This window comes from Scardinius erythrophthalmus, assembly GCF_964197995.2.
Source record: "Scardinius erythrophthalmus genome assembly, chromosome: 13".
In the NCBI taxonomy this organism is placed as follows: Eukaryota; Metazoa; Chordata; class Actinopteri; order Cypriniformes; family Leuciscidae; genus Scardinius; species Scardinius erythrophthalmus.
Window position 1 is genome coordinate 11,952,829 of NC_138233.1, and position 22,269 is coordinate 11,975,097.

Consider the following 22,269-nt stretch of genomic DNA (forward strand, 5'->3'; position numbering starts at 1 on the left):
GTCCAAATGCACGGTCTCCATTAACATTTTATTCGGAAAATGTAAAAAATAAAATAAATAAAAAAAACACTCTCACGCGGACGCATAAAATGTGCCTTTATTTCTGCGGTCATCACTTATACATCTATAATAATAATAATAAAATAAAATAAAAAAAATTGAAAAAATAAATAAATAAAAAAACGAGAGAAAGCTGTTAGTTGGAAAGGTACGGCCTCAGAGCCACGGTGGAAATGCTTGAGTCAGTTCAGCGCGGCGGCCGTGGTGTGGGTGTGCGCAAACCTGTAGAGCTCCACGAGTTTGTAGTGATGCACGCGCGACCTTTCTTAAAGTCCAGTGACCTCGACACACACTGGATAGACAATTTTGGATAAAAGACACCCGTTATTGCAGGTTCTGTTTCTCATGTCATAACGGCAGAAGGTCAGTAAATAGTTTTTATTCGCTGAGACTGTTTTGACTGTTGACGACTGGGTTAGTGTCTATATCAAGCATGGAACGATGCAAACATCGATTAAACAATTAAATATGTATATATTTATAATTTCCAGTGGAGTGCATGAAAAAAAAAACATGTTAACAACTTTGTGCATGTCTCGCGACATCCCATGTGATCAGCGTGCACGGTTCCCACCCTATCCAGGTGTCTGTACTCCAGCAAAGATGCACGGAAAACGTCATTGTAAATTTATAATGCTCTGCATTTGTGTCTGTGTATGCCTGCGTTTGTCACAGATGTTGACGTTCGAGGCGCTTCTCGTGAAAGAGCTGCAAAAACAGCAGAGCAGGGCAGAGTTCTGTGATACTGTGCTGCAGACTCAAGGTTAGGCATCTCACAGAAGTCCATCCTCTGCACATTAGTCGATCCTTTTCCATCCTCCATTATCTTTACTGTACTTTCTCCACCCCTGTCCAGGTGTTTCAGTGCCAGTGCACAGCTGTGTGTTGTCTGCCTTCAGCCCAAAGCTCTGTGGAACTCTGTCATCCATGCCATCGCCCCGAAATGGGCAGAGACGACTGATTGAAGTCCAAGCCGTAGAGGCATGCACGTTGCTCAGTCTGGTCAGTCTGCTGTACTCAGGTCAGTTCAAAGAGGACAAAGAGGAAGTCCTATTAGCAGCCTGCAAACTAGGCATCAACATACCTCAACGAGAAGCAAAGAGGTTGACAACTGAGCAAAACATACAGACGGAGTGGATGAAAGAGGTGGCAGAGAGAGAGTGCCAGACTGAGTCTGTTCCAACACTCCCCTCTGAATATCAAAACCCTAAAGGAACAATTGAAACTGTAATTGGTCCGTCGTCATGGAGGAGTGATCAGGGCCTCTGCACGTATACCGATGGCCTAGCAACACTTAAAAACGGCCAGAGTAATCCAGAGAACATGCCTTCCTTTCAAGTCATGGATGTGGTCCCTGAAACCCCTATGTATCCCACAGTGAGTGGACCTGCCTGTTTGCCCCAGGTCTACGTATGTCCCCCTGCAGCTTCATACCAGCAGCCTCCAACCCCACTGCCAACTCACCCTCACCCTTCTCATAGTACATGTGTTGAGCAATTGGCTAATCAGGAAAGAGTAACATTGGGGAGCGTTTTAGAGGGCGAGGAGTGTGTTTTAGAAGCATTTGCACAATTTGAGAACAATATCCCAGGTTTTATCAACTACTTCCTTGACCCTAACATCTCGCAGGGTGTAGGTCAAAGGCAGCAGAGTCAGAGAGGGATGAAAGGGGACATTAAAACTGAGGGAAGGGCAAGAAGGGGGCGAAGGGCGGGGTTAAGCGAAGGATTCGCTCTCAAGGGAGAAGTATTGAATATTTGTAAAAGAGAGCAAAATATGAATAGGTTCGGAAGGGTGGCAAGGTCAGCCTGGATGGGGCAAGGTGGTGGTAGGGTTGGCAGGAGGCTAGATTTGAGACAAATGTTCAAAAATCAAGAGAGGAGGAGACGACAAGGCAGAGGAGTGATGAAAGAGGAAGGAGAGAAAGGCAAGTCTTCATCAAGGGCCAGACCCAGACAGAGAAAGACAGGGAGCAGAAGCAGATTGGTAGAACCAGTGTGTCAGGTAGGTGTCTCACGACATCTTCAGATAAGAAGGTATAATAAGGAGGTATGACTAAAACATAACAAAAATCCTTGATTTTTATTCACGTTAAAGTTTGAATAAATTATTTAAATGATTCATATCATGATCAATCAAAATTCCCTTGATCTTTTGTGGAAAAAGTGATTAAAAAGTGTTACTTTGGAAAAAAGCATCTGCTTAATGAATACATGGACACATACTGTAACTTGCAGTGTTCAAAGCATCATCCAAGATCCGAAAAGACCATTCATTGAGACTAAAATGTCTCGTTCCGAATTTGCACAATGTCCAATAGATGAATCCAATGACACATGATGCTTGTATGTCAAAAAAATATTTAAATTATTAAGAATACACTCCAAAAGTTTGGGGTCAGAAAGACCAGAAAGGATCAAAAGTGACAGTGAAGACATTTATAATTTTACAAACATTTCTACAAAAGCTTATAATGTTACAAAAGTTTCTATTTCAATTAACGTTTCTATTTTAAATAAACGCTGTTCATTTAAACTTTCGTCAAAGAATCCTGTAAAAATATGATTCATTATATATTATATTATATTATATTATATTATATTAATAAAGAAGCCCAACTGGTTTCAACATTGATAATAATAAGAAATGAATTAGTATCTCAGCATATTATCATCTTATTAGAATGATTTCTGAAGGATCATAGGACATTGAAGACTAGAGTAATGATGCTGAAAATTCAGCTTTGCTGTCACAAGAGTAAACTACATTTTAAAATATATTCCAATAGAAAACAGTTCTTTTAAATTGTAATATTATTTCATAATATTCCAGTATTTGTGATCAAATAAATGCAGCCTTGGAGACTTCATAAGATACTTCTTTAAGAAACATTTTAAAAAATCTTTCCAACACCAAACGTTTGATTTAAAAAATAAAACATATATAAAATGATTACAAAATGCACGATATGACCCCTTCAAATTGTAAATACAAATGCAACAAAGCAGTCACTCAAATATTCTCTGAAATAAAACATTTGTCACTTTTTCTGTAGGATGCCGCTCCGCCCCCAAGACGAAGAGGTCGCCCCCGCAAACATCCCTTGCCCCAACAAAATGTTTCCAGAAATTTCAGTGGAACATCAGCACCTGAGCAGAAAACCATGAACCCTCCGGCTCCATCCCTGATGCACACTGCTCCTCTCCCAGTCGCCAATCAGACCAGCCTCACTCAGCCAATGGACTGGCTGATAGATGACGTCATTGCACAGCTCCCTTTCATGCCCAACAATCAGAACGGAATTCCAAATACTGTCAATGTAGATTCCAACGTGGATCATCCAGGAGCGCAGTCTACGGTGAAGCTCACAGATCTTGGTTTAGTCCAACCACAGTCTGAAGGTGAGCTGACTGACATACTTGACAGTTTTCTGAGAACGTTTGAGCAACACGTTAGTGTAAGCGATTCAGATGTTCAAGATGGGATGGTGCCCAACGTAACAGATGGTAGCCAGACCTTTGGACATACAAACACATCAGCTTCACATGCCACTTCTATGAACACAACAACACAGGGGGCAAATGCCTCATTATCCAAGAACAGACCACAAGTCTCATTTGATCATAAACCGCAGAAACCATCAGGTTATTGGCAGGTGTCAGATGTGACAATGGAGAAATCCCTAGCACAGCAAGGTGAAGAGAAGCCTGAAAATGGCAGGATGACCAGAAGCCAGAGTAGGAAGAGGAAGCTGGAAATTTTTGAAGAACTGCCTAGGAGAAACGAGCTACCTGCAAAATCGAAGAGAGGAAGGAAAAAAGAACGACTAGAGAAGCCAAACGTGGAAGCTTCTCTACCGAGGGAGAAGAAAAGACAAAACAGAAAGCTGCATGGTGAGCAAAAAGGCAGCAGCAGCAGCGCAGTTGACTCAAGCTGCAGTGTTGCGAGCGCATTGAGGAGAGTCATAAACACAGCAAGTGCTCGCAATGTGAAGTGTACCACAAAAACAACGCTTCAAAAGACCTTACAGAAGACTTTAGATGGGTCAAAATCCTCAGAGTTGCATGATCGCAAAGCGACCAGTCTTGTAAAAAAGAAACGAGTGGGTCACGCTAAAAGAGACGCGACCAAAACTCTTCTGGAGGGAAGAACGTTAAAGGTGCAGTGCAGTACAGGGACTTCACAACCCAAACTGCCAGTCACAAAGAATAAAACCACTGGGTCCCGTCCAGCTCTGTCTGCTTTTGAATTAATGAAAAAGATCTTGGAAAATCAGCAGAATAGAGAGGAAGAGCAAAAGGGAGAAGATCACAGAATGCGGGCTGTGATGAAAACGAAAGGAGAGGGGAGGCTGAAAAACACGCAAGTACATGGAGCTGAGGTGCAAATGACTAACAACACAGAGATGGATGGTGGAATTATGGTCGAAGAGCACAATAATAGCAGAATAAATCAAAAAGATGAGGAAACAAAAGGGAGAATGGAGGAGGTTGGCAACCAGATGGCCATGTGCCTTCAGCAGACTCTGCCTAAAGGTAAGAGCTCACAACAGTTTGTCGATCTTAGAGATTGTTATGATTTGGCCGATATTGGATGTGTATTTTACATTTATATTACCTTTGTATCCATCTAGTGCTCACTTAAAATTAATTTGTTTCATTTAATTAAATACAATATTTAGCAAATCTCAAAATGATTTTTTTACTGTATATTGTTTTATTTATGAAAGCTTCTTTACTCCGCTAAATAAAACATTTAAAAAGGTAATTGTGACTTGTCATCTCACAGTTCAGACTTTTGTTCTCGCAATTGCGAGTTTACATCTCACAATTCTGACCTTTTTTTGTTTTTCTCAGGATTATGTGAAATAGACTCACAATTGCGTGTTATAAAGTCAGAGTTGTGAGATATAACCCTGATTTCACAGACAAGGCTTAAGCCTAGTCCCAGACTAACATGCATGTTTGAGCTGTTTTAACTGAAAGCAACTTATATCTGAAAGCAACTGATGATCTTAAGATTTATTTTCTCAAGATGCACACCAGTAATGTTTCTATGGAAGCTTGTTTCCGCCACAGAATAAAACATTTTAAAAGATAATTGCGACTTTTCATCTCACAATTGCGAGTTTACATCTCGCAATCCTGACTTTATTTATCAGAATTGCGAGATATAAAGTCAGAATTGCGTGAAATAAAGTCGCAATTGCGTGTTATAAAGTCAGAACTGCGAGATATAGTCAGAATTGCGTGAAATAAAGTCGCAATTGCGTCTTATAAAGTCAGAATTCTGACTTTTTTTCTCGCAATTGCGACTTTATATCACACAATTCTGAATTTATAATACGCAATTGGGAGATATAAAGTCAGAATTGCATGATATAAAGTCGCAATTGCGTGTTATAAAGTCAGAATTGTGAGATATAAACTATTCTGAATCTGAGGTAAAAAAAAGAAGTGGGTTTTTTCCTTAGAATTGGACTTTATATCTAACAATTGTGAGTTTATATCTCACAATTCTGAGAAAATCTGATGTAAAAGATGTAAACTCGCAATTATGTTATAAAGACAGAATAGCGTGATATAAAGTCAGAATTGTGAGATGTAAACTCGAAATTGTGAGATAAAAAGTCGCAATTATCTTTTAAAATGTTTTATGCTGTGGCGGAAACAAGCTTCCATGTTTCTTTTCTAAGTCATGTTTATAAAAGCTACTTTAAATGCCCTAATTGAACTAAGGCCTAATCCTAGCTTAATCTAAGCCATGTCTGCGAAACCGAGCCATAAAACCTTTTTCAATATGGACTTTATAAAAGCAATTAGGAGTTATAAAAAAAAAATCTGAAATGTGAGATAAAAAGTCGCAATTATCTTTTAAATTGTGGCAGAAAAAAGTGGTAATTAGCAATAACATGAAAATAATGATCAGTTTTTTTATAGTACTTTTCTCTGGTAATTATCTATTCACAGATTGCAGAATGTCAAATGGAGAGAAACTGATGGAGAACAGCTACAACAAAGCAAGACTTGAGCCTGCTGACTCTCCCAATGATTCTCCTTTTCAAAGATGCAGCACAGAGGGCGTCATGTTTAAAAACATGTCAGACATGCCTTTTGTCTCGCATGCACTGGACCCCACCGTGCCTCTTGAGAAACTCCGAAATACACAAGGGGCCACAGACAGTTTAGATGAGGATGAGGATGTTGATGTCGTGGAGGTCTCTAGTTCTTTGTCCGAGTCCTTCTCTGTGCTGCCGGTTACTGTGGACATTGTGCTCAGCACAGAGGAGGAGGAGGACGATGACGAAGACTACGAGATTGATGTGATAAGTTTAGGATCCAATTAAACATGGACAAATTTCCGTTACTGTTTAACACAGTTTAGCTTTAAAGTACTTAATAAATGTGCATCAATGCATATTTGTAGTATATGGTACCTTTTCCCTGTATATAATTCAATACAGAGTTTACACAAATGTGACAGTTGGCAGTATTTGCTATTTTGACTTTGGTGGCTTCAGTTTCAGGCATCAGAAATTTTTATAGTTTTAAGTTCTGAATGTTAAAGTTGTTTATTTGTGTGACAACCATGCCTTCTTATAAATAATTAGACTGCATAATTAATGTCCGCAGTGTTTGCTTGTCGTTTCCCATGTTCAGAATAAAAAGACATGGATCAGACCTTAGTTGTTCTTGTGTTCAAATACAAATCTACATGTTCGATAATACTAAATCATGTATAGTGAAAGAATAAATTCATGTACTTCTTGACAAAGTTTGATTTGTCTAGGACGGCAGGCAAAAAGCACCTGTCAACTAGAGAAATTCCAGCAAATTTGACATCTGATTTCTGAGTTTACATGTGTTATGAATCAACATTGTTCACAACTTCTCCATTATTACTGACTGTCCTATAACAATACCCACACAAAAAGTGCAAAGATTTTGATAGGAACATATGAGAAACTCATCACATTTGCTTTAATTAGAAGCATCAGCAGTGATTTATTATAAATTGAATGTGTAATATATTCCCTAAACTTTACAAATAGCACCTTTCCACATATCTATACTATTCGTGTTTATTTGAAAACTTAATGTTGTGTAAGGAACTGGATTTTGCATTTGTTATAAAGAAATGAATATACTTAATGTAACATCTTCACACAATAACTGCACAGTCACTAAAGTGAACACAGGTTTATTTATTAAGCATTTATTCATGATGTTTTTGTCCTCCTACACATTACACCTGAGCTGCTCTCAGCCAGTCCCCATCCAGGGATATGGCCTAACTTAGCTTGGTTTGCATTGGTTGTGTTGAGCACCTCGGGAAGGTGTCGTTTAGCACCTGACATTAGTCATTGTCAGTAACTGATTGGCACCCTCGTGTAAGACACGATGGTATGTGTGTGTGTGTTCCAAGCGATAAAAAGACACTCGTTAGGAAATACAGTGTGAGTGCGTGTTTGTGTAAAGCGTGTTTGTCGGGCGGCAGGGTGATTGGTGTAGTGTCCCCTGGTGAGGCTGAGCTCTTAGTGCTGGATTCTGCGGATGGACTGGATCTGAGGGGTCTGGCTGTGGGAACCCCAGTTTCTCCAGTGCTGATAGTCTCCGCTGTGCCTCTCACACTCCATGATGTACTGCCTTCCCTTGTATCCTGGGAACTCGTAACACACGAAACTACACGCATAGATGGAGAAATGAGGGTCAGGGATTTCTGTGCTGGAAGGAAATGTAGAGAAACCCAGAGAAAATCTAAAGAAGAGACTCACGCGCCACACTGCACATGCATGGAGCCCACTTCAGGGCTACACCATCCCATGGCCTGCAGAGAGGGGTAGTCGTCACACACCTCCACATTGCGGCCCAAGAAATTTTCCCTCTCGAAGATCATCATGCGACTGCTCTGGTGAGACTGAGGGGACAGCGAGAGAGCGTTTGACCCCATATATCGACATATTCAAGTGATTATATATCACATACAAATATATAAAGGTGCAGGCGTTAATTTTTTACCTCATTTAAAAAGTTTAAGAGATAAATAAATTGTGCTAGAATAAATAGAGAATAGTTTGAATATATATGTTGTACATTACATGAGATAAAGATCATATCAGTAGTCTAATAAAACCTAAATGTATATCCAACTTTACCTTGATACATACAGTACTCTCACGTAAAGTGATTCTTACTATACAGCAAATCTTAACTTGATTGTTTATACTGTCACAGAATGTAAACTTTTATCGACCAGCAATATATAATTAAAGTTGGATATATAGTACATCCAATTTTACATACTGTACACTCACATAAAGCAGTGTACTATATAGCATATAATGTGATTGTTTATGTTGTTGCAAAATGGTACATATACTATATTACAAATCTCAAATGCTTGATTGCTTGTATTGTTGCAAAATGTAAACTATATTATCGCCGACTCTAATCTGCTAAATGTGACTATAAGGCTTGAAGATATTAAGATAGTATAAACATTAACATCATCATTTTCCGTAAAGCTGCTTTGAAACAATGAGTACTTTGAAAAGGGCTATACAACTAAATTTGACTTGACTTTTTGATTCTTGATTTTTGTATTTACATGGAGCGACTCGCCTCATTGGGGATGATATGTTGAGATTGCATGACCAGTCGAAGGCTACTCGCTTTATCTGTTATGGACACTTGTCGAATAATTATTAAATATCGGCCTGCACAAAATACTGTGTACTATTAAGATTTGTAGTACAAGAAAGGAAATAAATAACTCACAGCACAGTAGACAGGTCTAAAAGACATGAGTCTCTCCACATGGTAGGACAGGTTTCCACTGTAGGCATCCCAGTGAGGATACTCTCCTCTCTCCAGGATGAACTGCTGTCCCTGGAAGTCATGGTGCTCATAACCCACCCAGCTATGGAAAAAGAACATCCAGTCATACATGGGCACATACTATTGGTTGTAATATCCCATAGGCACATATTTATTTGACCAACACTACGACTCACGCGCCACTCTCCACACGAATAGAACGGATGTTGTCGAAGCCACACTCCTGAATGTTGCAGCATTCTGAGGTGAATTCCTGACATTTTCCCTGGAAGTGTTCCTGCTCAAACACAGTCACCTAGGATAGCGGAAGCACAAATGTAAAGTGTGTGAAAATTTCATTTTCTTAAAATATATATGCAAAAGGTACTCAAATAAATAACGTAAATGGGTTTGTTTGCTATATGAAATAAAAGTGACAGCATATTCTATTGATCCAGATGCATCACTATAACAACAAATCATTTTTTGGGATTAAAGATGGGTAATTTCAAAAGAGATTGAATGTGTGTGTGTTTAATGACAGTTTACCTTGAAGAAAGGAGCCATTCCCATGCCAGAGCTCATCATGGGCTGCATCATGGCGGATCGATTGAACCTATACATCTTTATATCTAAAAACAAACAGGGGGGGGGGAAACAGAAAAACATATTAAATAGCAATTAAAATAATTAGATAAAAAAAGTGATAGAATTAGAAGTAAACTGTTCTTTATCATTATAACATATAAAACAGTTACTTAAAACATCCAATAATCGATGTTATAGATTAATTAGGTATTTTATTAATAATAAAATGTAAATAAATTTGTTAGATTAAATCAAAACCAGTCGCGTAATGTGGCCATACTGAGAAGATGTTTGTAAAGTAGACCATAAAAAGTTTATAATTGTGCAATGAGCTCGGTGAGATGTAATTTGGACTCTTACCGTTTTAGTCACTGAGCTAGAGAGTGGCATGCGCCTTAACGCCTGTTTCGCGTGGAGCTTTGAGAGAACCTGGCGCTTCAGTTTTATACCGACCGCCGCGTGCGCGCACGCCTATGCGCGCTCCCGCCATTGTGCGCGCGGTGCGCGTGGACTGCCTTCTGATGGGCCTAGGACAGGCCACAGGGGCGCCAGCTCAGCACATACTATAGAAGCGCCACATGGGTGTTGTGAGCCCATTCACTGACAACTGCAGTGCGTTTTGGGTGAAAGCAAGAGACACAAAGGGTTTGGCCCCAGTGTGTTCGTGCAGGTCAGCACTCCTGTTCACAATGAGACCAAAATGCTGGGATTATCTGAGTGAACTTGCTCCAGTTGAGTGTGAATTTGAAATGATGTATCTGAGCTGCTGTGGGTGCAGTGAGGAAAGTTGATGCTGATTTTCATGCAAGTGCTCAAGATTTGAGGGACCAAATGTGACCCTGGACCACAAAACCAGTCTTATGTGTAATTTTTTTTTAATTTAGATTTATACATCATCTGAAAGCTGAATACATAATCTTTCCATTGATGTATGGATGTATTGTTAGGATAGGACAATATCTGGCCGAGATACAACTATTGAAAATCTGGAATCTGAGGGTACAGAAAAATCAAAATATTGAGAAAATCGCCTTTAAAGTTGTTCATTTCTATTGGCGATAGTGCTGCATCCATTCACAAAAATAAATGTTTTATATATTTAAGGTGGGAAATTTACAAAATATCTTCATGGAACATGACCTTTACTTAATATCCTAATGATTTTTGGCATAAAAGAAAAATCTATAATTTTGACCCATACAATGTTTTGTTAGCTACCCGTGCAACATAAGACTGGTTTTGTGATCCAGGGTCACAAATGTATACATTACAATGTCTGGTTAAAAAACGATTTGGATCAATATATAAATACATGGTTGGATCAATAAATACATTTATATCATCAGTAGGAACGTGATTTTACTTTATCAATATAATCCATAATGGGCATTAAAGTGGGCATGTCCACCCAATATTCATATTAGATTTATGGTTAATTGTTGAATGTTTTCTGTGACAATGTTTTATACATTTATATGGTTGCCATTTATTTATTTATTTCAGATTGTTATTATGTATTTTTATTTATTTATATAATTAGGAGAACAACCATATGTTGTGTGTGTACAGCACTACGAGTCCAAGACACATTTTTTTTTTACTGACAATAAAGTATTTTTCAATTTAATTTAATTTAATTAAAAAAATCATTGGTAAAATAGCAAAAAGTCTTCACCATCAAAGTCATTGGTTCAGTTTCAGTCCCTGTAAATAAACTTTTGCCCCCATATTACTTAGCCTATGTTTTAGGCTTGAAAGTCCAATACTGTGTAGTGATTTATTTGGAGTTTTCATTTTTTCGAACTATTTCATTCTCTCACATATACTCTCTTTCTCACTCTGTGCTGATGATGTGGGGCTTCTTTTCTGTGAGTTTGCTGAACACGGCACGTTTCATTGTGTCAGCGTAATCCTCACAGACTCAGCGCCAGGGTATAAAAGCTGTGGGCACGGCCAGACGCAAACACTCTCAGAGTGAACCCTGGGTACGGACACACACTCACTGAACACAGGTAAGACAGCAGAATATCCACTCACATACACATAAAACTTTAACCTAACAGCTTGGAGAGTATAAGAGGGTTGGTTCTGACCACCACCCCGCACTTCCCCTTTGTCACTACCACTTTAATATCGTTTGCCCCAAAGACCCCCTACATCCATTCCAAACATACGTGTTGGACTTTTTCCATCTCTTAAAACACTTTATCCCTCTCTTCCAGCATAGATATGCTCAAATGTTATGTAAACTAGTGGTTGCCCCTCCCATTTCTTTATTCTTTAGTCTCATTTTCTCAATTCTGAGCTATATTACAGTTACATGAATTTCCCCAGGCATCATGTCTTCCAGTGGAGAAAAAAAGACTGCCTCCCAGACCGACGGCAAGGCAGCCCAGAGCAAGAAGGCCGAGATGGGCATGATGTCCTACAGGGTAAACCTTTCAAATAAACATACTCATGCGCACATCTCCTACACTTCGATTTAACATTACACTAACAGGTTTCTCTCTCTCCATCAGATGCACGTGTTTGACCAGGAGAACTTCCAGGGACGCATGATTGAGATTAACGCCGAGTGCATGAACGTTTGTGATATGGGCATGGACAGAGTTCGCTCACTACGTGTGGAGTGTGGACCGTAAGCATCACCGTAAAGTCTGCATCTGTATAAAAGACACGTTTTAGGAAGAATAACAGATCTCACTCATCTCTTCATGTGCCCTCTGCAGTTTTGTGGGCTTTGAGCAGATGAACTTCTGCGGTGAGATGTACATCCTGGAGAAGGGCGAGTATCCTCGTTGGGATTCTTGGAGCAACTGTCAGAAGAACGACTACCTGCTTTCCTTCAGACCCGTCAGAATGGTGTGTAAATGCACACACAGTGCTCTAACACCTACAGGCCCGTTATTTGAATGACTTTGAAATGCGTTGATCACTTTCTTGATCCTGCAGGACCCTGAGAAGCACAAGATATGCCTGTATGAGGTTGGTATGTACAAGGGCCGCAAGATGGAGATCATGGATGATGACGTTCCCAGCCTGTTCTCCTACGGATTCACCGACAGAGTTGGCAGCATCATGGTCAGCTGTGGAACGTAAGTGCAAAGTACCCGTGGCCCCTGAGGTTTCACTTGGACAAACCTCTGCGCACTTCCCAAAAACTTCATAGTATTGACGAACGTGGCTGTCAAAAACGTATTAAACTGTTAACCAGAAAAATTACTTGAGGAAAAAAATGTTTAGATAAGAATATGATCTTGCACAACAAGATGCTTTGGGGAGGATGTTTAAATCAGTGTTATTTTAGTACCATTTAGATTATTTTATAGTTTTTATTCATATTTTGAATTAGTTTTCATTTTTAGATTTTCTGTTTTTATTTTAAGTTAAGTTAGTAATTTTGTTGAGTGTCTTTGTAATTGATATTAGTATTATTATTTTTTAAATACGGTTTTACTTGTATATACTTCAGTGCATCAAGTTAAACTGAATGAAAATTAGAAACCTTGGCTTGGCAACTAGTTGAAATCAAAATATATTTACATTTTTTTAATTCTTTAATTCATTTCGGTTAACCTTTATTTAAGTTTTAAAAAATGGTTTTAGTCAACTATAACAACTCTGGTTTAAATGTATAAATGAGTTTAAGCTAGTTGAATATCAAGGGTGCGCAAACTAACCTGCAGACTCTTTATTTTTTTATTTTTTTTCTCAGCTGGGTTGGCTATCAGTACCCCGGATACCGTGGCAGCCAGTACCTGCTGGAGAAGGGCGAATACAGACACTTTAACGAGTACGGCGCCCGTTGCCCTCAGTTTCAGTCTGTGAGGCGTATCCGTGACATGCAGTGGCACCCGCACGGCTGCTACACCATGGCCAGCAAGTGAGGGCCAGTCCAGGAGAGGAAGAGGAGAGGTGGAGTAGAAGGAGAAGGGCGCAAGAGGAAGGAGAGGAGGAGAGACGTCTGAGAGGCTGCATCTTCCCCATGCCGCCGTTATGAGGGGCGGATGTTTTCGGGGTGACAGACACCCTGACTCACATTGCAGTCTGTGTCTGTCAAGCTGGCAAGGCCCAGCGGGGCAGTGATTCTCCCAGGCCTCTGAGTGTCTCTGTGTAGGATGGAGGCACCGATAAACACGCTTCCCTCTTCCTCCCTAGTTCCTCTCCTCTCTCTCTCCTGCATCATGGGTTCTTTTATTTCCCTCCATAATTTATTTCCTTTTTTTTTGTCATCCATTCTTTCCCCTGCCCACATCCCTCTTATCCCAGGAGCATGGAAAGAGAGAGGGAGAGATGAAGGGATGAGGAGAGTGAAGCTCCTGTGCCCTAGAAATCTCTCTTTACTTGCTGTACAGAATCCTGGTCACCTTTTCAATAAAAACCTACAAGCTTGATAAGAAAATTTCGTCTTTGTCAATATGTGCATGCATATTTAATCATGGCTGTTAATAATCACGAGGCCCGGAATGAAATTTGCACTAGCATGAAGTAAAACTGGTGTATTTTCACAGGAGTGTGAAATGTTTATGTGTTGTAACTTGCAGGCTTACATCATGATTTTTAAAGAATTTGAATAATTATTTAAAATAATAGTAGCCTATGTTAAATAGCGCACGTATGCCAAAAGTCCCCAGATGGTCTTGCGGTTCAGAAGTAGCCTACAGGTAGGATGAACTCAAAATGAACAGAAGTTAAGATGAAAATGAACACAGAATGAAAAAAAACATATTTAAGTAATTAAATTGTAAAAACATAGCACATATCTTTTTCACACAGATGCCGAAGTTCCATAGTTCCAAGTGAGAATCGACTCAAAATGAAGAATTTGCACATAAACGCACTGCATTTTGTATTCAGATGAGATAATTCTTAGAAATCTCTGGAACATAAAAAAAAAAAAAAAATGTGCACCATTTCAGGCCACAGTACCTCTGGCGGTCTGGGTATGTGAGACACTGGATTTTGGCATAACACATTGAGTTACTCACTGATGTACATGCAATTGTCCCTTCAGGACATGCTGATGATGATCCCTATACCTAATTTTGTGCCAATATGTTAAATCATTTAAAAGATATTGCAATTTCTGACAAAATTAGACTGATGGTTCGTCCGATCCTGGCAAAATCCTCGGATTTGGCATGACACAAGGAATCCATAGACACCAAGTTCACAATTTTCTGAGAAACTCTTCAAAGTAATGAGAGCATTTTTTTCAGATCTCATGACCTGTAGGTGGCACTGTTCTCATTCTGGGTGAATGTGTTAAAATCACAGTCTGCTCCATAGCTAGCTAAGACAAAGAGAAGAGACGTGAACAGGTAATTATCAAACCACTGTAATCAAATTATTTTATTAAAAAAAAAATAATTAAGCACACTATAGAAATTCAATACACTCGTAAAATCAGACAAATATATCTCTGAAAATACCAAACAGTAGAATTACAACATTAGGCTACCATACTGAAATGAGACACTGCTTAATAATGCTTACTTAAAATAAAAAAAATCCTTTTTACAAATTTTATCTCTTGAGGCCTATTGAAAAACATTCAGAGAGCTGCACACGCGTCCCTCGTAGTGACTTATGATGAAAATAAAGTGTGTCAAATTTCTGTGCGGCTTCCGTCAACGTGACATCATCCTCACAAACTCTGGAAGGTTGAGTGAGGAAAAACAAAAAGAAATCAGAAATACAGTATATTCAGTGAGGTAAACTGAAAATGTTAAGAAATGCGAATGTTAGCCGTCCTTGTTTGTCCATCATTCTCTCACCTTCAAAATCAACCAGTCCGTCCCCGTTGAGGTCGGCATCACGAAGGATATCGTCAATATCACTGGGTTTCAGATGTTCTCCCATCAGCTTTTTCATGGCTTCTCTCAGTTCTGTGATGCTGATTTGCCCATCACCATTGGAGTCAAACTGCACACCAGAAAAATGCTGATAAGGCCACTGATGGCTATCAACAGTGGTGTGTGTGTGTGTGTGTGTGTGTGTGTGTGTGTGTGTGTGTGTGTGTGTGTGTGTACCTCTTTAAATGCATCTCTCAGCTCCTTGACTCCGATCATGTCTGCTGTCTCTGCTAGCATTTTGGGGCCCATGAGCTCCACAAAGTCCTCAAAGTCGATTTTACCCCCACCTTAAAAAATACAGAGAATGTATGACTTTATTTTTTTCAACTTTTTATTCTTCTGTAAATTAATACAAAATGTTAAATAAATGTTAAATAAAACATTATTTTAAATTACATTTTATCCTTAAAAATTACAGAATTAATTTTCTTTATTTTTTCTATAAATTATAACAAAATGTTTACATTTTATTTTTAGCCTACATTTAATAATCAACAAAACAACTTAAATCAGAAGACTGAAGTTTAATTCCCAGATTTTTTTTTTTTATGGTCTCAGACTTTTGGACTATAATACAGTACCATAATATCTGCATGCGCATTTTGCCACAGATCATAACTCAGTGATGTCACTCACTAATCTGTTGACTCAGTTCAATGAGTTCCATCTCTGTCGGCATGTATCCCATCGTCCGCATGCATTCGCCCAGGTCCCTGCAGTTGATGTATCCTTTGTTCCTGTCAAACTCTTTAAAGGCCTCTCTTAGTTCTGCATAAATACAAGGAAAGAGATGTTGAAATGCACAAACAGGGTGTTTACAAATCTGACTCTTGGGTGAGGCGTGTGGTTTCTGTGAATACCTTCGATCTCTTCTGGCCGCAGTTCCCTGTCCTGTTAAATCAAGAGACATAAGAAAGACGTTAAACACTGATGCACTTGAAGACATGTCTCTCTCTCCCTGAATCATCAAAACGACTCAGACAAAACACATGGGTATGTGAAAATGAGAAACTGGGACAAAATGCGGGTTTTAGGATTGGTTCCAATGTGTAATAATGTAGTGACATGGGTAGTCACTAGATTACACAGTGAAAGTTGCCCGGCAGCAGCTAAAAGATAAGGAGATTTGGGGGGTTTAACTTGAGGAGGGCCCAGGGAAACACGCAAAGCATACAGAGTGGATTAGGTTAAACAGAGTGCCATATGAGAAAATCCCATAGATGATTCTCTTTTCCATTTACTATAATACCCAATATCATATAGTACACACATGCATACGCATAAACCAGTGGATTGCATATGCCGCAAATACAGCGCAGAATCATTTCACAGTTAACTGAATATCCTCACAGTGACTGTTTAGTAAAAAGGCACTGTTAAAAATCCATTGTCATTCATCTCAACCAGAGACGATATTTTTTAACGAAAAAGTCAAACATTACTTTTATTCAGCAGTGCATTAATTGTTTAAAAGTTACAGTAAACATGTATATTGTTAAAAAATATTTTTATTTCAAATAAATGCGTATTTCATCAAAGAATCCTGAAAAAATTATCACAGATTCCATAAAAAAATTAAGCAGCACGACTGTTGACACTGAAGACTATGAGTAATGGAATCGCAGGAATAAACTACATTTTAAAATATATTAAAACAGTTGCAATTGTAATAATATTTCACAATATTATGTTTTTTACTGAATCACTAATAAATTATCAAATAAATGCAGCCTTGCAGGGAGAGAATAATGACTTAAAAAAAAACGTACTGATCTCGAACTATTGAGCGATAGATTTGGACAACTTTTGATGGCTGCTGAACAAATAAGCTTTAAAATGAAACAAACCTGCAAACATCACTGTATTTCCCACTTTAGAATGAATCATCTTTCCATTCCCTGCATGATCTTTTACAACAAACCAGTGGACGGGAGTGAAATGTAGCAGATGATTCACAATGACGATGATATTTCTATTAATGCAAGTGGAGAATGTAGATGCTGAGACACTGTGTTTTTAGTTTTTCATAGTACATACGAGCTGTGACTTTGCGAAGCCCTGTCTTAGGAAGATGCATGCGGGTCCGACGATATTATGTAGCATGGTGCAGTTTTGGACCAGTGCACTCAGAGGCTCCTTAAACTCAGAAGTTACTTCGTTTTCTCCGTCAGCGTCTCCGGGTGGGCCGGGCCTTGGCGCCACCGGCCCAGACACTTTACCCTCAGCCACACCCTTAGGGTGAGGCCAAATTTTACTTGAGACAATCTTAATTAAGCACAGTTTAGCCAGTTTAGTCTTTAAACTACTCAAGTATTATGATAGTATTAAAATACTGATAACAAAATATCTAGATTATAAAAGTCTCACTTCAATATTACATTCAACACAGAAACGCAGTTCCCCGATACACAAGCCCTGACCTTTCAATAGGTTTCTCTTACCTTCTTCATTTTGTTTTTCATGGATGGTTTGGTGCAGTTTCCCATGCCTTAATCCTCAGTGAAGATGTTCCCTACTTCACCTCTTCTGTTCTTTTTATATAATTAATTTATAGAGTGGTATGACAATATAACACTCGCCTGCTTCCATATTATGCTACTTAAAGTCCATGTTGTTTAGTTGCTCTAAAAGAAATCTCGCATCTCAGACCCTCTCTTATAACTATCAGTCAAAGCAAACCACAAACAACACTAATGTTTCATAGAACAAGCATACTTCTCCCTATTCTTGCCATTTTCACATCTCTGTGTCTCTTTCCTCTCTTCCCTATCCACTCACTTTCCTCACAGATTGCAGTCCAATGCAAATGATTGCGTTTGCAAGCTGAAAGAGAGAGAGGCCGAGCGGGAGAGGGAGGTAAGGGGAGGGTGAGAAATGAGACGCTTTTTTAATCCCTGTTTCAGATTAAAGACGGAGAGCCACGGGATGATGTACAGAGAGCACAAGGAGATTTGAGAAACAGAGGAGAAACAAATAAGTGCAAGAAAGAGCAGTGGTTGATTAACCAGCTATTTTGCATAGAGAGTTTTTTAGAGTATTGTAGAGTTTTAGCCTACATATTGTGCAACATAAGTGTGCATTTATTTCTCTCAATTTCTGTATTGCTCAACATTAAATTATCATAAAATTATTACATTTAAAATATCAATATGCTATGAAGTCTGATACCACTTTGAAAATCTGGGTTTCAAAATTGTAATCTTTGAAGGTTTATATCAAATTAAGAAAAAAGATTTAATATTCTGTACTATTTCTAGACAAAATATATGGCATTGAACAAGATCTCCTTTGTAAAGACAGATATCAGATGTTCTTCTTCCACTGAAGAACAGGATACTCATTTTGGATCATTTCAAATCATGCTAGAAAACATGATGATCAGGTTTTGCATAAACCCGTGGAGTTCATATTTCTATGAAAAATTGCAGTATTTTCATTAGGGTCTCAGATTGCACAGCTATTATATCAGCCAAATGAATACTAGATATCAGTATCAGCCATATAAAAAACATATTCAGACCACTAAAAAAGAGTGCTTAGTTTGTAACATTACTATGAAGAGTCAAATGAAAAATACAGGAGGTTAAAAGCTAGAATGATTGTCTTTTTAACACCGAGTTGAAAGTTGTGTGTGTGTGCGTGATAATCCCAGTCTAATCAAAACACACCTTTGGGCAGATGAACAGAGAACCACTATTTAATCTGTACTCATATTTTAGTAAAAGCCTGTGACATTGCCCTGTGTATACCAGCCTGCCAGAATGATAATCTACTCTAATCCACTCACACATACACGTTGAAACTGTGAAAGCAGAAACTGTGTTTCTGTGCCAACATTGTTGTTTAAAAGAAAAGATCAGCAAATGTAGAAAAATGCTACACTTTTTTGTATAATAGTGTATAATAAAAACCATCATGACGCCTTTATGGTGTGTATGAGTCTGCATGTTTGAGCCAACAGATTAGAGCCAAGTCAAACGAGGTCACTCTATGAGCAGCTGAGCATTGTGGGACTACTGAGTCCCAGATGTGTTTGAGTTCACCAGCTGCTGTAGCCTACATGCAAACTGCATGAGCAATAGCAATCATATAGGCCTAGTGTTCTCTGTGTGTATTGGCAGAGAAACATGACAGGAAATCCTTTTAGGTTATACTGCTATAATCAGTGTGTGTTTTTTTCTTTGCTATCAGAGTTGACAAAAAGCAATACACACAGATGCACATATACATGAAGTGGTTGTTTTAGAACAAGGATCTTAAAGTGGCCACAGGGAGGTGCTGGAGGTCTGCGAAAAATTAGAAAGAAATTATATTACAAAATGTTTTTGAGGGCTGTTAACTTAAAATATGTTACGCAATACACAAATATTAAAAAACACTACTTTGGAACAATATGTATCGTAAAACAATCACTAAAGAAATTGCATTACATTGCAACTAACATTAATCTAATAAAAGGTAGAAAAGACATATAGTCAACTTAATTCAAATAAATAAATGTTAAGTATGTAAAATAAACGTTTTGTTATTTGCTTCAATACAGTAATATAAATGCAAATTAATTACTCTAGCAAAAAATATGTTGTCTTTATAACACATTTACCCCTCACAGATTATATATGGATCTTTACATGTATGAAAATCTAAAGATGCTTTTATGTTTTAGAAACTGGGTCTCTAAAAATAATTATTTTTTAAGTAATAACAAATAATTACTTACTTTTTAAAGTAGCAATTATTACTTATTTGGGGTCCTTGGCATCAAAAAGTTTGAAAGCTGCTTTTTTTATCTTTAAAGCTGCACTAATATACAGAATTCATTCAAATCCATGGTTATAAAAACACTTTTATATGCCGAAACAGTTCAACTGGCCTGAGATGAGAAAAAAAAAAACCTAGCTATCAACCTCTCGGTAGATTGAGTTCCTTGTTTTTGAAAAATGCCATATGTGTAGCAGGGGTTTAATTTATTATTAAATCGATTTTCAGAAATAAAACACTCTCTTTTGCCTAGTGGAGAGTTACTTACGTATCCTGTTCAGATCCCCTGCTTTATTTATTGACTTAAAGATAATCAGATGTCAGTCTGGTCAATGTGTTAACCCTTTTATCTAACAATACCCATTCTCATGTGACTTAAACTAATGGATAGAGTTTCAGAGAATGCTTTAATGAAAATTACTTTGCAAATGTAAGCTACAAAATAGTAAATACCAACATAACCTGCAATAGTTAATTTTTTTTCAGTACTTTTGACTAAACAAAAGCAAGAAAAGATGTTTATTAAATTCAGCTTAGGCAATGACTCACTAAATGGATCTTCTTAAATGAGTTTGTAGGTATCTATGTCTCCAAGCCAATTAAATAATAATGACAATAACAAACAATGATCCCTCTTCCAGAAAGGTGAGTGGGCAAGATTGGGTTTCTAGTGTGCTCACCGCTGGTGATTCAAGCTCGATATCAAGTGATTACCACTGGACGCAAGGTTATCCTATAGTGTGGGAATGCAACACTACAAGGCTAAGACCAGGTCATGAGCGGATGAACCATGAGGGGACAGACGTGCATGTTAGGACAGCTCCTTAACCTGTCGTCTCATGCCTGACAGTCACCTAACCACCTATCTGCTAATGAACTAAGTCACTTTGGGACACATACCTTCCCAGAATAGAAACATCATCCATCTTTAAAAATGTTTCATGTGGCAGCATCTAAATTAAATTAAATTTAGTCAACTAAAAAATATTGAACATGGTTATTATTGTTAACTAAAACTAAAAACTTAAATAAAATGAAATATAGGTATTAAATGAAAATTCGAAATATTGCTACATTACAAGTTTACAATTTTTTTTTACCAAAATTAAAATGAAAACTGAAATAAATACATAAAAGATGATTAAAAATATTACTAAAAACTATAATAGTTTATAAATAATACTAAAATAACACTAAATTAACCTGACTGAAAGTGAACCTCAAGTAAAAAAAAAAAAGGGTCAGGTTGAGTGGATAAAGGTGAGTAGAACATATTGGATAATCTAGATTTCTAGATCTAGATTTACTTAAAAAGTTTACCAAGAAACTACCATTAAACTGATGCTTTGACGTGCATTTTATTTCTTATATGATTCGCTATATAAACCCTATTTACCATTAAATCCACTAACCTGTAGTCAGTTAGTCAGGATGAACATCAACACTTTTACTAAAATAAAATCAGTTAAACTACTTAGATAACGTGATGATATTTATACTTCAAAAAAAAAATGTACATTCAATTATTTAGCAGAAGTGGGCCACTGAAAGACGGCTGTAGGTAGAAGGGTATGACATGGCAATGTGTGTATGGGATATGAATGGTGGCCTGCAGGGGGTGCTATTGTGCAGTCTTACTTGGCCAAACACAGACTCAACGATAGGTAAGAGGTCGAGTTCCACCTTCTCCTTCGATTCCTCAGTCTCAGCGGGCTCCTCTTCAAATTCCTCCTCACCATCTCCACCTCTGCTGGGAGGAAGGATGGGCTGATTCTTTCGCGGTCCCATTTTAGGTTTTGCATTGCTGTTGAATACCTCCACCACACCCATTTCAACTTGCTTCCTCTGTTTCTCCACCTTCTTTTTGATTGCGGCCTGGACCTGTCAGAAGGCACAGGAGGTCAGACATCCTAAACTAAGCTGATAATTAAACAGCAACTGGGGACTAATTTTAAAGATAATTGCAATTATAAGCTATACAGGCAGGCTAGCACCATATTTCATTTTAGACTGGGATGAAAACAAGGGTGTGAAGTGTGTTCAATAGACTGTACTGGTGTTGTTTACCAACATACTGATTGTTCCAAAAGACTTTCAGTAGACAAAAACTACAAAAAAACATTTTGAAACTTTTGAGTTGCAAAAATTATATAAAAGAACCAAATGCCTCACAGCCTCATTTTCATCCA

General features: G+C 38.1%; 4 protein-coding genes across 6 annotated transcripts; 2 read left to right on the top strand and 2 right to left on the bottom strand.

The window, feature by feature from the left end:
• The first annotated feature begins 218 nt into the window (after window positions 1–218).
• On the top strand, window positions 219–6,739 carry LOC308700926 (uncharacterized protein). 2 transcript variants are annotated; one of them, XM_081382836.1, is made up of 5 exons: window positions 219–423; window positions 736–823; window positions 917–2,064; window positions 3,116–4,595; window positions 6,030–6,739. In XM_081382836.1, exons 2-5 carry the CDS (start codon window positions 736–738, stop codon window positions 6,404–6,406), a joined length of 3,093 nt encoding a protein of 1,030 aa, XP_081238962.1. In that variant the 5' UTR covers window positions 219–423; the 3' UTR covers window positions 6,407–6,739. The 2 variants fall into 2 exon arrangements, with proteins under 2 accessions (XP_081238962.1, XP_081238963.1); XM_081382837.1 differs by having other exon boundaries at window positions 917–1,437.
• An 80-nt stretch (window positions 6,740–6,819) lies between these two features.
• On the bottom strand, window positions 6,820–10,075 carry cryba1l1 (crystallin, beta A1, like 1). Its single transcript, XM_081381862.1, has 6 exons — window positions 9,825–10,075; window positions 9,426–9,508; window positions 9,074–9,192; window positions 8,838–8,979; window positions 7,835–7,977; window positions 6,820–7,742 (listed from the first exon to the last, which is right to left on the bottom strand). The coding sequence occupies exons 2-6, from the start codon at window positions 9,498–9,500 to the stop codon at window positions 7,595–7,597; spliced, it is 627 nt and encodes a 208-aa protein (XP_081237988.1). The 5' UTR covers window positions 9,501–9,508; window positions 9,825–10,075; the 3' UTR covers window positions 6,820–7,594.
• Window positions 10,076–11,803: 1,728 nt separating this feature from the next.
• crybb1l1 (crystallin, beta B1, like 1) lies at window positions 11,804–13,351 on the top strand (the record flags this gene model as incomplete). The annotated part of the gene is made up of 5 exons (XM_081383608.1): window positions 11,804–11,896; window positions 11,984–12,102; window positions 12,194–12,326; window positions 12,417–12,559; window positions 13,180–13,351. The coding sequence occupies 5 exons, from the start codon at window positions 11,804–11,806 to the stop codon at window positions 13,349–13,351; spliced, it is 660 nt and encodes a 219-aa protein (XP_081239734.1).
• Window positions 13,352–14,791: 1,440 nt separating this feature from the next.
• cabp2b (calcium binding protein 2b) lies at window positions 14,792–21,983 on the bottom strand (the record flags this gene model as incomplete). Of its 2 annotated transcripts, XM_081382879.1 has the most annotated exons (7): window positions 14,792–15,120; window positions 15,242–15,389; window positions 15,497–15,606; window positions 15,956–16,087; window positions 16,180–16,210; window positions 17,357–17,551; window positions 17,761–17,805. In XM_081382879.1, 7 exons carry the CDS (start codon window positions 17,803–17,805, stop codon window positions 15,095–15,097), a joined length of 687 nt encoding a protein of 228 aa, XP_081239005.1. In that variant the 3' UTR covers window positions 14,792–15,094. The 2 variants fall into 2 exon arrangements, with proteins under 2 accessions (XP_081239005.1, XP_081239006.1); XM_081382880.1 differs by lacking the exons at window positions 17,357–17,551; window positions 17,761–17,805 and adding an exon at window positions 21,719–21,983.
• Window positions 21,984–22,269: the final 286 nt, after the last annotated feature.

Excerpts from the sequence above, each read along its gene's own strand:
- cryba1l1 (XM_081381862.1), bottom strand. The coding sequence starts at position 9,500 with ATGTATAGGTTCAATCGATCCGCCATGATGCAGCCCATGATGAGCTCT. Across the intron at positions 9,193-9,425 it reads GAATGGCTCCTTTCTTCAAG|GTGACTGTGTTTGAGCAGGA; the intron begins GTAAACTGTCAT and ends CCGCTATCCTAG. Across the intron at positions 7,743-7,834 it reads ATGCATGTGCAGTGTGGCGC|TTTCGTGTGTTACGAGTTCC; the intron begins GTGAGTCTCTTC and ends CTATGCGTGTAG.
- LOC308700926 (XM_081382836.1), top strand. The coding sequence starts at position 736 with ATGTTGACGTTCGAGGCGCTTCTCGTGAAAGAGCTGCAAAAACAGCAG. Across the intron at positions 824-916 it reads TACTGTGCTGCAGACTCAAG|GTGTTTCAGTGCCAGTGCAC; the intron begins GTTAGGCATCTC and ends ACCCCTGTCCAG. Across the intron at positions 4,596-6,029 it reads TCAGCAGACTCTGCCTAAAG|ATTGCAGAATGTCAAATGGA; the intron begins GTAAGAGCTCAC and ends ATCTATTCACAG.